Raw genomic sequence first — 13,957 nt, forward strand, 5'->3', positions numbered from 1 at the left:
GCTGTTTGTGGGAAGAAGAGGAAGAGCTCACTAAGAGACCAGGCACGTGAACCGGGTGAGGGAGACTCAGTGTGCACGTGTGTATGTTTTTAGTTAATATCTTTCCTTTTTATGGAATTGAAAGGCTACACCTTGGCAATCTTCCTGGAATCTCGACTGTACTAGAGACAATTTGTTTGTAGTGTGAAAGCTAAACACAAAGCTGAATGAGAGAAATACAGAGAAATGGGAGTCAGAGAAGGCTAACAGGAGAGGGAAGCTTACTAAGAAGTCTTAATCGCGGGAGTCCATCCCTATGAATGACTTCCCAAAGCCTGAGCAAAGCCTTCTTCATACACTCAGAAAGGTAAGCCTTTCTCCTTTACAAAATCCTCTGCCAGCAAGAGGGGGAATGACTTTCAATCCTGGCATGGCATAGCCCAAAAAGTTGCCTCAAAACAAACTTACTTATAATTAGCTTTAGTTATAAACTCAAGATATACTTCACTCAGCATGTTGGGGAAGTGAGGGCATACAGGAAGAAGTAAGTGGGGGCACCTGGGTGGCTCAGTCACTTGGGCATCTGACTCTTGATTTCAGCTCAGGTCATGATCTTGCAGTTCGTGAGTTCAAACCTTGTGTTGGGCTCTAGCTGTCAATGTGGGATTCTCTCCCTCCCTCTCTCTCTGCCCTTTCCCGGCTCTTGCTCTGTCTCTCTCTCAAAATAAATAAACAAACATGAAACATGAAATAAAATAAAAATAAATAAGGAAGGAATATAGGGTCCAGAAGTCAAACAATAATCTCAAAACTGTTCAAATGTTTGTGACTTACTGCTCTCTACTGAAGGATAAATCACTCAAAGTTTTTGCTAAGCTTTTCTATTTTTATTTTCTTAAAAAATTTTTTTAATGTTTTTCTTTATTTTTGAGAGAAAGACACAGAGTGCAAGCTGGGGAGGAGCAGAGAGAGAGAGAGGGAGGCACAGAATCCGAAGCAGGCTCCAGGCTCTCAGCTGTCAGCACAGAGCCCAACACTGGGCTCGAACCCATGAACCATGAGATCATGACCTGAACCAAAGTTGGACGCTTAACCAACTGAACCACCCAGGTGCCCCTAAGCTTTTCTACTTTTAAATGAGTACTGTTTAAGTACTGTTACAATTCATGGGGTTATTACTATATTTCTAGATCTCATGTAAGTAAATACAGTGTTTTATTGGCTAAGGAAGTGCCTTATTGGCTTTGTGGCTGGCATAAATCCAGGGTCTATGCCAAGAGACTAAAAGGATCATATTCTGACTCAAAACTGGCACCGGAATTCAAGGAAGAGTACATTTTCAGCAACTCACCTCAAGAATGTAACTCTCCTTTTTTAGAGAAAGTCAGTTTACTGAATGGAGCATCCTACTTTGGGAGGAACAGGTAGAGATTCAAGGGAGACAGGAAGGAACAGCTCACGAGCCAGCCAGATTACAGATATCAGTCCTGGCACTCAATGGCATGGCATATGTCACTGCCAGATTTTACCCCTCCTCCCTCCCTTCCCAGCTCTTTGAAATGAAGAGATTGTGTTAAAAATGTACATGACAGCTCAGCTGGGGATAATCCCACATGACCCACTTCTGCTTCCCTTTATCTCCTCTAAGAGAGATTCAGAGCTAACACTTCTAATGGAAATGGAAGCCGTATATCCATAATGGCTGTTTTGCTCACCAATTCCATGCAGGTGGTAGGCACGACTCAATCCCCCTCCAAACTGCTGAGAGTTTTAGCAGTCTTTCACTGAAAGGATAATTCACATCTACTTGGGAACACACAAAAAGTCAAAGAGAATAAACTGAATAACTGAAACTCTCACTACTGAGCGGGAACAAGGGTCATCACTAACCTATCTCAAAATGTAGATGATGTCTAGAAATACAAAATCACTGGTAGAACTATCTCTAGGCAGAGCAAGGGCAGAATGGGTTACAGAGCTCAAGGAAACTTAAGCCACCACACCTCAGGTGGAATGCGCCATGTGAGGACTGCAACATGCTCTTTGCTACTCGGGGAGAGCTCCACCCCTTTGGAATCCCCCTTCCCAAGCTGCGCGGGGAGTATGACCAATCGGTATGCTATGCCACGAGTGTGCTGACATCACCCTCTGCAAAGTTCTTCTGCCACTTTCTGGAAGTAGTCATTTTGACTATCTTTGCCATTCCTGCTTCCAAGATGGCACTTTAAAAAAAATTTTTTTTTAGTGTTTATTTTTGAGAGAGACAGAGAGATAGAACACAAGTGGGGGAGGGACACACACACACACACACACACACACACACACACACACACACACACACAGAATCTGAAGCTCCAGGTTCTGAGCTGTCAGCACAGAGCCTCATGTGGGGCTGGAATCCATGAACTGTGAGATCATGACCTGAGCCAAAGTCGGATGCTAACCAACTGAGCCACCCAGGCACCCCCCAAGATGGTACTTTTAATAGTGGGGAAGAACAACTTGGAATGAGGTCTTCACTCCCTGCAACGGTTCCAGCCCACAGAGACAGCCTGACTGTCAAGATAAGTATGTCAAGCTTCTTACTGTGGTCTGGCTAGCTCTCAACCTCATTTTCCATTAGACTCCTCTCGATCACTGCATTCCAGTGCAATGGCCTCTTTACTGTAACTCAGACCCATGAAAGGCATCCCCATGTCTCAGGGCCTTTGTACCCACCATTCCCGCCACACACTATGCTCTTCTCCTGGCTCACTTCTTCCCTTTATTCAAGTCTCTACTTGAGGGAAGATTTCCTGGAACTATCTAAAGAGCATCTCCTCCATTCTTCCCTGTTAGTCTGCTTACTTCCTTCACAGCACTTACCACTACTCAACGTTACCTTTTATTCCTTTCATTGTATGAAAGAGACTTCAGTTGTGTCTGTACTGCTTAAGATCTGAAGCAACTATGACAAGATGTTAATTCTGTGGTAGATCTATGTGTTCTTGTATTACTCTTTATTGTGGGTGTTTGAAAGTATTTTCTAGGGATGCCTGGGTGGCTCAGTTGGTTAAGCGTCCATCTCTTGATTTTGGCTCAGGTCATGATCTTACAGTCTCTGTTGGTCCTAGAAACTTTTTTCCAAAAAGCATCTAAATGGATTATCATTCCATGGAACAGACCTTGGTACACAAATATTACAGGGTGGGGGCTTTTTATGTCTCATTCAGCATTATACCATCTGAGACACAGTACTGGTTCTTTAGCATTTTGATACTGTTACTTCAGCCTCCTGTGAGGGGGCTGGATTACCTGACTTTTCAAGATCTCTTCTGAAGTACTTTAACTACTTAGGACCATCGTGTGGTTTCTGTAGAACAGCAGAAAGACAGTGACTTGGTCTGACAGGAAGCAGCTGCAATACAGTTTCAGTGAAATTCAGATCTAAACCAGCTCGCAGGCAGTTAAAATTACTTGTCCTGTGCTTCCCTCTGCCCCAAGCTCCCTGATTCTCCCACTTCTTAATGACAAACGGATCCATAAACTTAGGACTGAGATTGGGTTTCTAGAACTAAAGGAGGGCTACCAGAGGGATGCCACCCAACTGGTTCGGCACACCAGACCACTAGATGCCACTGTGCTCCTTGGAAACGCGCCGGAAGCACTTCTCCATCGACAGCCACCAACCTCAGGCCCTCTGAGGGGAACAGAGTTGGGGTGAAGCCCTCGGCACAGCTGCAAGCCTGAGGTGTGGACCAGACACACCAGACCACAGGGTGACCCGTGCCGGGGAAGAAGAGCATACCCAGGTCTGTAGCGCTGTGGGTCATGCGAGTTTGCCTTTCTTCCTTTGTAGCCCACACAGTGCTTTGTGCAGACGGTCGGGGGGAATCTGTCCTGAAGCTTGTATTAGAGGGGCACGGCGATAGATCGACCTACTGAAGCCCTTCTGGAGGCTGGACAGGAAGGAGGAAGCAGGACATGCAGAAATGCATTCTTCGGAGCTACTGCCCTTCTGAAGCCCGCTCTGCCATTCTCTAGCGGCCTCCTGGAGCTCACCACAGTTCCCGCACGCAGCTCTTCTGAGCGCTGGCTACAGTAGTCTTAACTTCGGCCCATGTTTTTCAGGTCACAGTATGACCAGATTTAGAGGCTCTGGTGCGGCGTAGGCGTGAGGAGGCCCCACAGGGCTCCACTCTTTAGGGACACTCTGGTAATGCACAGTTGCATTTTATGTGCATGCTGGTTTATGCCATTAACCTTAACATTTATTATCAGGTTTCACTGTGCCTCTGGTAAGTCTTCAGCCTAATTATTATCATTGTCAAAATTACTGAATGCTTATTACGTTGCAGGAACTGCACTAAATGTTTTACATGTTCTGTTTAATCCTCACTGTGATCGAATGGGATACATATTATTAATTTCATCTTATAGACAAGAAAAACAAGATCAAAGAGGTTAAATGATTTGCTCAAGCTCATCCAGTAGGTGGTGAAGTTGGGATTTAAACCTAGGTTTGACTTAAAAGCCCAAGTACCATATCACCGTGCCTTCTTTCCTTCACACTGCAAGGCCCTCCACATCTAACCTTCTAATTTTTTTTAATATTTATTTATTTTTGAGAGAGAGAGAGAGAGAGAGAGAGGGAGAGAGAGAGAGAGACAGAGCACAAGCTGGGGAGGGGCAGAGAGAGAGGGAGACACAGAATCTGAAGCAGGCTCCAGGCTCTGAGCTGTCAGCGCAGAGCTGGATACAGGGCTCGAACTCACGAACCACGAGATCATAACCTGTGCTGAAGTTGGACACTTAACCGACTGAGCCACGCAGGAGCCCCTATTCTTCTAAAGGCCCAGAGAGTGAAAACGCTGTGCCTGGGTACCAACAGCACCCTGCTGGTGGGCCCTGTTCTCTGAGCTTAGATGGCAAGAATAAATTTTTTCAAGGTTTACTGGGAGGGACATGGGCAAGGGAGAGGAGTGTCTGTAACAAGGAGGGTCACCAGGAAATTCTTTTCTATGACCTGAAACCTACCCAGATGTGCTAAGAGCCATGTCTATCCATGAGAAGTCTAGGAATTGGCTCTTGATTTGACCAGACCTGAGTGTTAAGGGCTCTGAGTCCTGTCCTTGCTAAATGCAGAGCCACCATCTGTCAGTTAAGTAATCCTTCCAGAAGTCACCCCCTCCCCCACCTGATTCATGAGCACTTGTATCTCATTTGTATGTAGGACCCATATTCTCTTGACCGTCCCACCTCTCTGCCATTACCCTTATCCAAGCACTTTCAAAAAGTCCTAAGCGAGAGTCTAACTCCCTGGCATCAGAAAATGGGTTCTAATTTGCATGGATTCTGAGTTTGTCATAAATGTAGGGGAGTCCTGACTGAGTACTTTAATATGTCTGGATGGTCAAAGTTTGGCTTCCTTCTCCCCAGTCCCTCTCAGTTGTGTAAGATCTGATGACTACAATAAATCCCTTCTCCCGGGACACCGGTGGTGGCCTTGCCTTTTTCTGACTGAACCTTGACTGACACAATGACTAGAAAAGCAGAGGAAGTATAACTCGGTTATGCACAGGGGCTCTGACACCTGGCTTGGACTTGAGTCTGGACTCAGGTCCTGATCAATTGTTTGACTTTGGACAAATTTGTCTCTCGAAGCTTCAATTTCAGGTTCTGTAAAATGGGGTTAAGAATAACGTATCTGTTTTAGAGGCACCTGGGTGGCTCAGTGGGTTAAACGTCCAACTTCGGCTCAGGTCATGACCTCACGGCTCCTGGGCTCGAGCCCCGCATCGGGTTCTGTGCTGCCACCTCGGAGCCTGGAACCTGCTTCAGATTCTGTGTCTCCCTCTCTCTCTGCCCCTCCCCGGCTAATGCGCTCGCTCGCTCTCTCGCTCTCCTTCAAAAATAAGTAAACAATAAAAAAAATAAAAGAACACTGTATCTGATTTAAAGGTGGAGATGAAGGTGTGTATCACAGGAGATAATCACAGGAGTGCACACTGAGTAGCCCTAAGTGTGTTCGTTTTTTTGGTTGGAGCTAAGTTGGATAACTAGCCTTAACAGAAGGATATAAAGCAAGTAAGGAGTTCAAATACATGAATAAAATCACTCCATAAAAAGCAGACACATACTGGGTTGAGAAGGACATTAAGCACTGAGGAAAGAAGTTTGTCAGTTTTTCTAGTGAAGTGCTACAGTGTGCAATTGAGAAAGGTCTGACTGAGAATGAGCAGACCCTGCAATGATCTCACATGGCCTCCCTTCCTGCCAGTCTAGCCCAGGGTATGAAGGTGACGTATACATTAAGAGTTTGAAGAGGAAGAGGAAGAGGAAGAGGAAGAGGAAGGTGGTGGATAGAGAGGTTTGATCCTCAGGTTGAGTGTAAGGAAATGTTCTCAAAACAGAAGAACACCTTTTCTGGGAACAAGAGCTCTGAAAGAAGCAAAGCCCTGCATCTCGGCTGGGTCACTTACCTGGAATGGTATCTTTGGGGCCAAGGACTGCCGATCGTGCCCGGAGTGATTTGCATCATGCTGCCCTCTGGTTGGTTCTCCCCCAATTTGGTTAAATGCCAAGAGTGAGGTCGGCCTGCAGGGTCGCTGCGCCTGAGGAGACATGGGAGAGAGACCTCTCAACATCAGGAGCATTCTCAGCAGAGTCTCGTCACTGATGTGATTTACTGATTGAAAAGCAGAGTCTGCTGTAGTCTTAGAGATAAAAAAATAATTAAGTAAATACTGGAAGGTAGAGCTTACTGCTTATTTCTCTTACTAACCATTGCTCCCTTCTGCTTTATAATATTTTTACTTTCATTTTGACATGATTTCAGACTTACCTAAAAATGTTGTAACTTAGTATAAAGAATTCTCACACAAACTCTAGTGCACTATGTGAATGCAAATTGGTAGTCACTATGAAAAACAGTATGGAGATTCCTTTAAAAAATTAAATAGAACTACCATATGATCCAGCAACCCCACTTCTGGGTGTATATCCAAAGAAACTGAAATCAGGATCTTATAGAGAATATCTACTCTCCCAGGTTCACTGCAGCATTGCCCACAAGAGCCAATATATGGAAACAATCCAAGCGTCTATCACCTGATGAATGGAGAAGATGGGGGACACACACACACACACACACACACACACACACACACACACACACACACACACAGTGGAATATTACTCAGCCATGACAAAGTAGCAGATCCTGCCGTTTGCATCACCTTGGATGGACCTTGGGGGCATAATGCTAAGTGAAATAAGGCAGACAAAGATAAATACCGTACAATCTTACTTCTATGTGGAATCTTTTTAAAAAAGACAAACTCAGGGGCACCTGGGTGGCTCAGTCAGATGAGCATCCAATTTCGGCTCAGATTATGATCTCGTGGTTCATGAGTTTGAGCCCCACATTGGGCTCTGGGCTGACAGCTGGGAGCCTGGAGCCTGCTTCTGATTCTGTGTCTCTCTCTCTGTCCCTCCCGTGCTTGCACTCTGTCTCTGTCTCTCTCTCTAAAAAATGAGTCAACATTTAAAAAATATTTAAAAAATAAAAAAATTAAAAAGACAACTCAGAATAACAGAGTATTGGTAACTAGAGGCTGGGGAGATGGGAGAAAGGGGAAGATTTGGTTAAAGAGCACAAACTTTAAGTTCTAAGATTTACAGGTTTGGGGATCTAATGTACAGCATGGTGATTATAACTAATAATACTGTATCATACACGTGAGTGTTGCTAAGAGATTAGATCTTAAATGTTCTCAGACAAAAAAGAAATTGTAATTACGTGACAGGATGGACGAGTGGCTAATACTATGGAGGGAATCATTCTGCAATTTATAAATGTATCAAACCAGTATATTGTACACCTTAAACTTATACAATGTTACACACTAATTATATCCCAATAAAAACTGGAAGAAAAAAAAAGAATGAATTTCACCTTCACCTAGATTTTTTGTATGTTAACATTTTATGCTTTATTAATTTAAAGCACACGGAGTTGCCTTGCTGTTTGTTGGTCTCTGCTTATCCACATATGAAAATGGGAGCAGTAATTCCTTGCCACCTCCCAAGGGACTTTTGTGTGGCTGTATGGTAAAAAGCTTTCTGGTGATTTTGAAGTCCTCTGTCCTATCCTGATGCTGGATAAATTACATTATTTTAATTTCTTGGTAAGAACTACATAAAAATTAGCAGCTACCTCAGGGTTAACACTGCTCTAAGCTACATGGTCTAAATGGCAAGATGTTCTCGAAAATAGTTTTTCATTTTGCAAGTCAAGGACTTCAACTTTTAAATATCCTGCCTTTATAACACAAAGAGCTGACAAAGCCAAACGGAAAAAAACGGGTGTCCTTTAGGTACGATACTGAAGAATAAATTTGGTAAGGATTACACTGCTATAGAAGGTCAGAGTCAGGAGAGAGGGGCTGTGCCGTACTTTTGGCAAAAAAGTGAGGTGTGCTAGGGTATCTCATGCTGAAAACGTTGGAACTGTAGGAACGCAGGGGCATTTTTCTGCAGTTTAGAAACACGTGTATGAGATCCAGGAGTGCATTTGGATACACTGAAAATAAAGCTGAAAGTACACACACCTGTTTCTTTTCTATGAAACGATAAATTGGCATTTGCTAAATTAAATGAAAAAACCGTTCCCCCAATATGAGTCAAATTTCAAAAGTGTTAAGTATATCAGAATAATATTAGGCCAGGAGTCAAGACATGGGTTCTTACCCTGACTTTATTAACTTGCTGTATGACTCTGTATAAGTTACTTTAACCTCTCTGAGCCTTTGTTCATGTAAAAAAAATGACGACATTAATCAAAGAAGCTGTATTAGCCTCATTTCAATCTGAAATAACTTTTAAAAAATCTGTAAGAGTGTAGGGAGGACTGCAAGAGAGATAATGACTTCCCAAAAGTGCACATATTTTTTTCTGAAGAAAAATAGGAAAAGATAGGAAAATGGTCTTCTGTGAAGCAAGAGATACAGACATACAAGATTTTTAGCTGTCAGTCAGTAAATGCTGATTGAACTGAGGAACGTATAGTCATATGCTAACATCTGTGTTGCCACATGGGCCAAGGAAAGTGAGAAAAATGGAAATCTCTCTTGATAAAACACTGGGGATAGACAGAAGGTGGAATGTGGCAAGGTTATCAGCTCTGGGATCAGATAGACCGGGATTCTAATGCTGATACCTCAAATCCAAAAGCTAAAAACTGGTGGTAAATTTCTTAATCATTCTGAGCTACCTCATCTGTAAAAGGCAGATTATAACAGAACCTATTCACAGGGTTTTGTAAGATTAAAAATGAGGTCATGTACTGGCACATAGTAGAGCTCAACGAATGTTAAGTATGATTATCTTCCATCATTCATTACTAAAGAATTGTTAAAGACTAGAGGGTTAGGGAGACAACCCCATCAGGGAGATCTACAATGCAGGACAGGAAAGGGGTGAGAGAAGCCTGGAGTGAATGGTGGAGGCAAGGGGAATGGGCAGGAACCGTTGATGGCACAGAGTCACCCACATCTGAGCTCCCCAGGAAGGTAGATCTAGAAGGTAGATCTAAGAGTAGATCACTACAGCAGAGAGTTATGGTGCTCACAGCCTGGAGGACCCTGGCCACAGTGGTGAAGCAGAGAGCTGCCAGGGCAGTGGCCATGACCTCTAGTCAGGGAAGTAAACACGGGCCAACAGGGAACAGACCTTGCCCACCTGGAAGCTAGGAAAGAATGAAAGCAAGTAATAGCACAGTCTTGGGGCAAAAGAGAGAAAGTAGGGTGCAAAGTCAGGAGATCAACAGTGGAAGGCAAAATATTACAACTGTCTGGCTCTTTGCCCCCATACCTCTCTAATCTCCCTAACAGGTCCCAGGCAACCCATACCCTCTGCCCCAAAGTTGAACCTGCCCTCTTCTCAGAGGGGCCATCTGGGAGCCCCAGGTTAATGGCTCAGTGTCTCCACAGTTTGCCATTCTTGCTGCTAGCTTCCCTCTGACCTTGGACACACAGCCTCCCAGAAACTGGCTCCTCACCTAGCTCCTCAAAGCCAGGCTACCTCCCTGGAACCTCAATTCCTCACTGACTTAGATTTCCTGCTTTGTCTTCCAGTTCCATCCAGGGATTAGAAATCCTTTCTGGTGCCCCAAGCCCCTCAGAGGCTGGCTCAAATCACACAGCCCTAAGTCCCACAGTCAGGATTGAAACCCAGTTGCCTATGACTTCAGACACTCAAGAGATGTTACTGAATAACCATAAAGGAAAAACTGAGAACTTGCTGAAAAAATATAGTCTCTTTTTTGCACGAGGCACCTGGAGACATTTCATATGGGTTCAAATGATCCAAATGGGTCCAAAATACATACGGAGAAAGAATAAACTGTCATCTTCCCACCTCATGTCTGGTTACCTAGGGAGAGGAGTTGGCAGGACCTGTGACTAGGGACTTTGAGAAGCCAATGGATATAGCTGCAGAGTGAGGTTGGCCCGGCACCTGAGGGTGGTAATCCTAGGGATGACCCTTCAGCAGCTTCATCTACCAGCGGTATCTGACCACGCCTACCTAAAAACACTGGTGCCAAGAAGCCTTCCCTGCCCAAGAGAAATAGACAGGCCCTGATAAACTCAAAAGGCTCTACAGAAACATCTCGCTTCTAGTCAAGGAGATGAGGCGTGAGCTACTGTTTTCCAATAATAATTTCAGGAGTTCCGGAGAAGCCCTCTAGTCTGAAATCTCAAAGGAAAAAAGAGAGGAGGTGCCCTGAAGTGCAATCTACTCACCCAGACTTTGTATATCAGTTAGTACAGCACCTTCATGAAGGGTCAGACATCCCACTGAAAGTTCTGAATCAGACTGAGGTGTACAAGGAGGCTGTGCACAGAACAGTGAAGACAAGTGGAGCTGTTTCACCTACATTAAGGGAAGAAAATTTCTCCTTGTGCTTTGGAGGCAAGAGCGAGGCTTTTCAAAAAAATGTAACCCATGAAACCTTTCTTTGGTTTCTTTCCCATTCATTCAGGAGACATCCAGGGAGACTTTCTATATCCTAGTCACTATGCTGGCAGTGGGGATACAAAGAGCAACAAAGGATCAGTAGACCCACATAATTCACAGTATAGAGGAGGGTGGCCAAGTAACCTGGGATGCGATGGGCTCCATGATTGAGACCCATACAAGATGCTTGGTAAACACAGGGGAGGGACTCACTAACACTGTGAGAAAGCTTCACTTTAACCTAGATCATGAAAGGTTTTCCAGATGGAAGAGGGTGGGGAAAGGAAGGTTTTCCAGATGGAAGAGGGTAGGGAAAGGAAGGCCATCTAGCTAGAATAGCATGACTAATGCATGGAGATGTACAAGAATATGGTAAAACAACACAAAGAAGCTGGAGAGGAGACGATGAGTAAAGGGAAGAACAGTAGATAAAGGTGATGAGGTAGGAGGGGCCAGATCTTAACAGGCCTCACTAGACAGTCTGGACAGTGTCCTGTGGATTTGGAAGCCCCCAAAGAACCTTAGCCAGGGAGGAGCATGTTCAAATATGGGTTTCAGTAAGATCCTGACAATGACAAGGAGAATACATTTGAGAGAGACAAGACTGGAGGCTTTTCTCTTGGCCAGGGTAAAAGATAATGAGGTCTGGCACTTAAGGCAGTGGCAGTGAACTTAAAGAGATAACCGATCATGGGGCACCTGGGTGGCTCAGTTGCTTGTGCATGGAGCCGAATGGCGGGGCTTGAACTCATGAACCATGAGATCATGACCAGAGCCAAAGTCAGATGCTTAACCAACTGAGCCTCCCGGGGACCCCTATTTTAAACAAAGAGAAGTATAAGCAAGTTTATGTGAGACAGGGAGCTAAGGATACAGGACAAAGAGGACACTCCTCAAGACTCATGAGAAAGTAGGAAGGGATGGCATTCTACAGTACATGTGGGCAGTATACCTCATTTATGTATGCGTAAAGGCAGTTCCACTGAAATAAGAAAGTAGGAGGTAAGATGTTGATGCTCCTAAGTATGAAAGAGGGCAGATGGGAGGCGAGTCAGGGAGATTTCACACCCAATGTCCTCTATTTTCATTATGATGATGCCAGAAGAGGGAAACATGAGGGGGTTGATGTGGCAGGTCGGGGCTCAAGGCACATAACAGTGAGACCAGAAGAGCTAAAATTTGATGAGCATTTGTAACTAAGAGTTAATAACTAAGAATTAATACTAAGATATGGTCCTGCCCTTAAGGAGCTTACATCCTGGTAGGGAGACCAAAAGAACGAATTCCTACAGTAAATAATACGTCACAAAGAAATAATTCCTACAGTAAAGATAAAATATATGTCCAAGACTTGTAATGCCAAGGCAGGAAACCTAACTTGGAGAGATTTTTCTCTCTGGAGCTTGGACAGGTAACTATTGGCCCTTGGGTGGGTGTCAGGTCTCACCACAGGTCTAAGACATTAAGAACAGAGTGATCTTGAAACAAACAAACAAAAGGTCTTAAAAAACAAAAATGCGTCTGTTGGGAGAAGGCTTCAGAGAGAAGTTCTTTTTTTATAAGATTCTTCCACGTGGGCAGTGAAGTGATGAAATGAGGGAAAAGAACAATAAAAACGAGGACCAGAATGGAGCCCAGTGACTCTTACGCTTTGCTAGGGGAAGTATACATCAGCACAACCTGAAGAAAGAGCAGTCTGGCAACATCTAGAAAAAAAAAGTTTTTTAATTTTTTAAAAATGTTTATTTTTGAAAGAGAGAGAGAGAGAGAGAGCATGAACAGGGGAGGGGCAGAGAGAGAGAGGGAGACACAGAATCTGAAGCAGGCTCCAGGTTGTCAGCACAGAGCCCGATGCGAGGCTCAAACCCACAAACCGCGAGATCATGACCTGAGCTGAAGTCGGATGCTTAACTGACTGAGCCACCCACGCACCCCTAGAAAAAAAAATTTTTTTATGTTTCTTCATTTTTGAAACACAGAGAACACAAGCAGGGGTGGCGCGTAGAGAGAGGGGGGCACAGAATCTGAAGCAGGCTTCAGGCTCTGAGCTATCAGCACAGAGCCCGACACGGGGCTTGAACTCACGAACCGCGAGATCATGACCTGAGCCGAAGTTGGAAGCTCAACCGACTGAGCCACCCAGGCACCCCGAAAAAAATTTTTAAATAACACATCTATCAAAAGATTGAAAAACAAGCTAAATGTTCATCAGTAGCAGACCAGTTAAATCTTTGCAGTACATCCATAAAACAGAATACTTTTGTGGCCATTAAAAGAATGGAGTAGCTCTATACATATTGATATGTAAAGATCTCCAAAATCTATGACAACTATAAGGTTGTGAGTACAGTATGATGCAGTATGCAAGAGAAAATATACGTAACCCCTAACAGGTCTTAGTGGAAAGAATATTTCTGGAGTGATGCTTGTGAAACTAGGAAAATGAGTGACTCTGGGCAGGAAAACTTATTTTTTTCACGGTTATTTCCTTTTGTAACCTTTGAATTGTGTATCATGCACTTGTATTACCTATTTAAAAGCACAGCATTTTAAAAATAGCTGGAGATAACCAAAAAAAAAAAAGTCAAACAGCTGTTTACTGACTTTTTCAATGATGCAAATAATTTAATAAACATTCCTAAAGAGCACAGCATGCTTTCATATTTTGGGATCACTTTGATCTTCAAGAAGATAAGGAAATACTTTCCTAAAGGGCATTACATCATGAGCATATCAATAAGGGTCAGAAGACAATTTAATTTTAAAATTTGAGCAGACTGAGTTTTGTGTGTGGGTGTAATTCAAACAAAGCCCTTTTGTTGCATTCCTAACCACAAACAAGGAAGCTTAACTGCGTGGGATGGGTAGGCTGATGAAACTGGAACTAGCAAGTGACATGGTGTCCTTCTTAGATGATTTTGTCCTAACACAGAGTCAGGAATGCAGAGCATATTTCTGAGAACTCTATAATAAAGAAGTT

The 13,957-nt window shown here is 43.8% G+C and overlaps 1 protein-coding gene and 2 long non-coding RNA genes across 10 annotated transcripts in view; 2 read left to right on the top strand and 1 right to left on the bottom strand.

Moving 5' to 3' along the window:
* The window catches only part of LOC147581916 (uncharacterized), a 114,571-nt gene that overhangs the window by 68,187 nt on the left and 32,427 nt on the right, over positions 1-13,957 (top strand). The gene's annotated exons all lie outside the window — the stretch shown is intronic.
* SHROOM3 (shroom family member 3) overlaps positions 1-13,957 on the bottom strand; it is a 327,995-nt gene that overhangs the window by 39,990 nt on the left and 274,048 nt on the right. For all 8 annotated transcript variants that reach the window (XM_086704805.1, XM_025921983.2, XM_086704806.1 and 5 more), the window contains one exon: positions 6,441-6,572. In XM_086704805.1, the coding sequence (XP_086560931.1) occupies positions 6,441-6,572 (132 nt within the window). The remainder of the gene's footprint in view (positions 1-6,440; positions 6,573-13,957) is intronic.
* LOC147581917 (uncharacterized) lies at positions 16-6,042 on the top strand. The gene is made up of 2 exons (XR_015250398.1): positions 16-346; positions 3,818-6,042. It is a non-coding gene; the product is annotated as an uncharacterized LOC147581917 (long non-coding RNA).

Source organism: Puma concolor, chromosome B1, assembly GCF_028749965.1.
Source record: "Puma concolor isolate L17-30 chromosome B1, mPumCon1.1.hap2, whole genome shotgun sequence".
Lineage (NCBI taxonomy): Eukaryota > Metazoa > Chordata > Mammalia > Carnivora > Felidae > Puma > Puma concolor.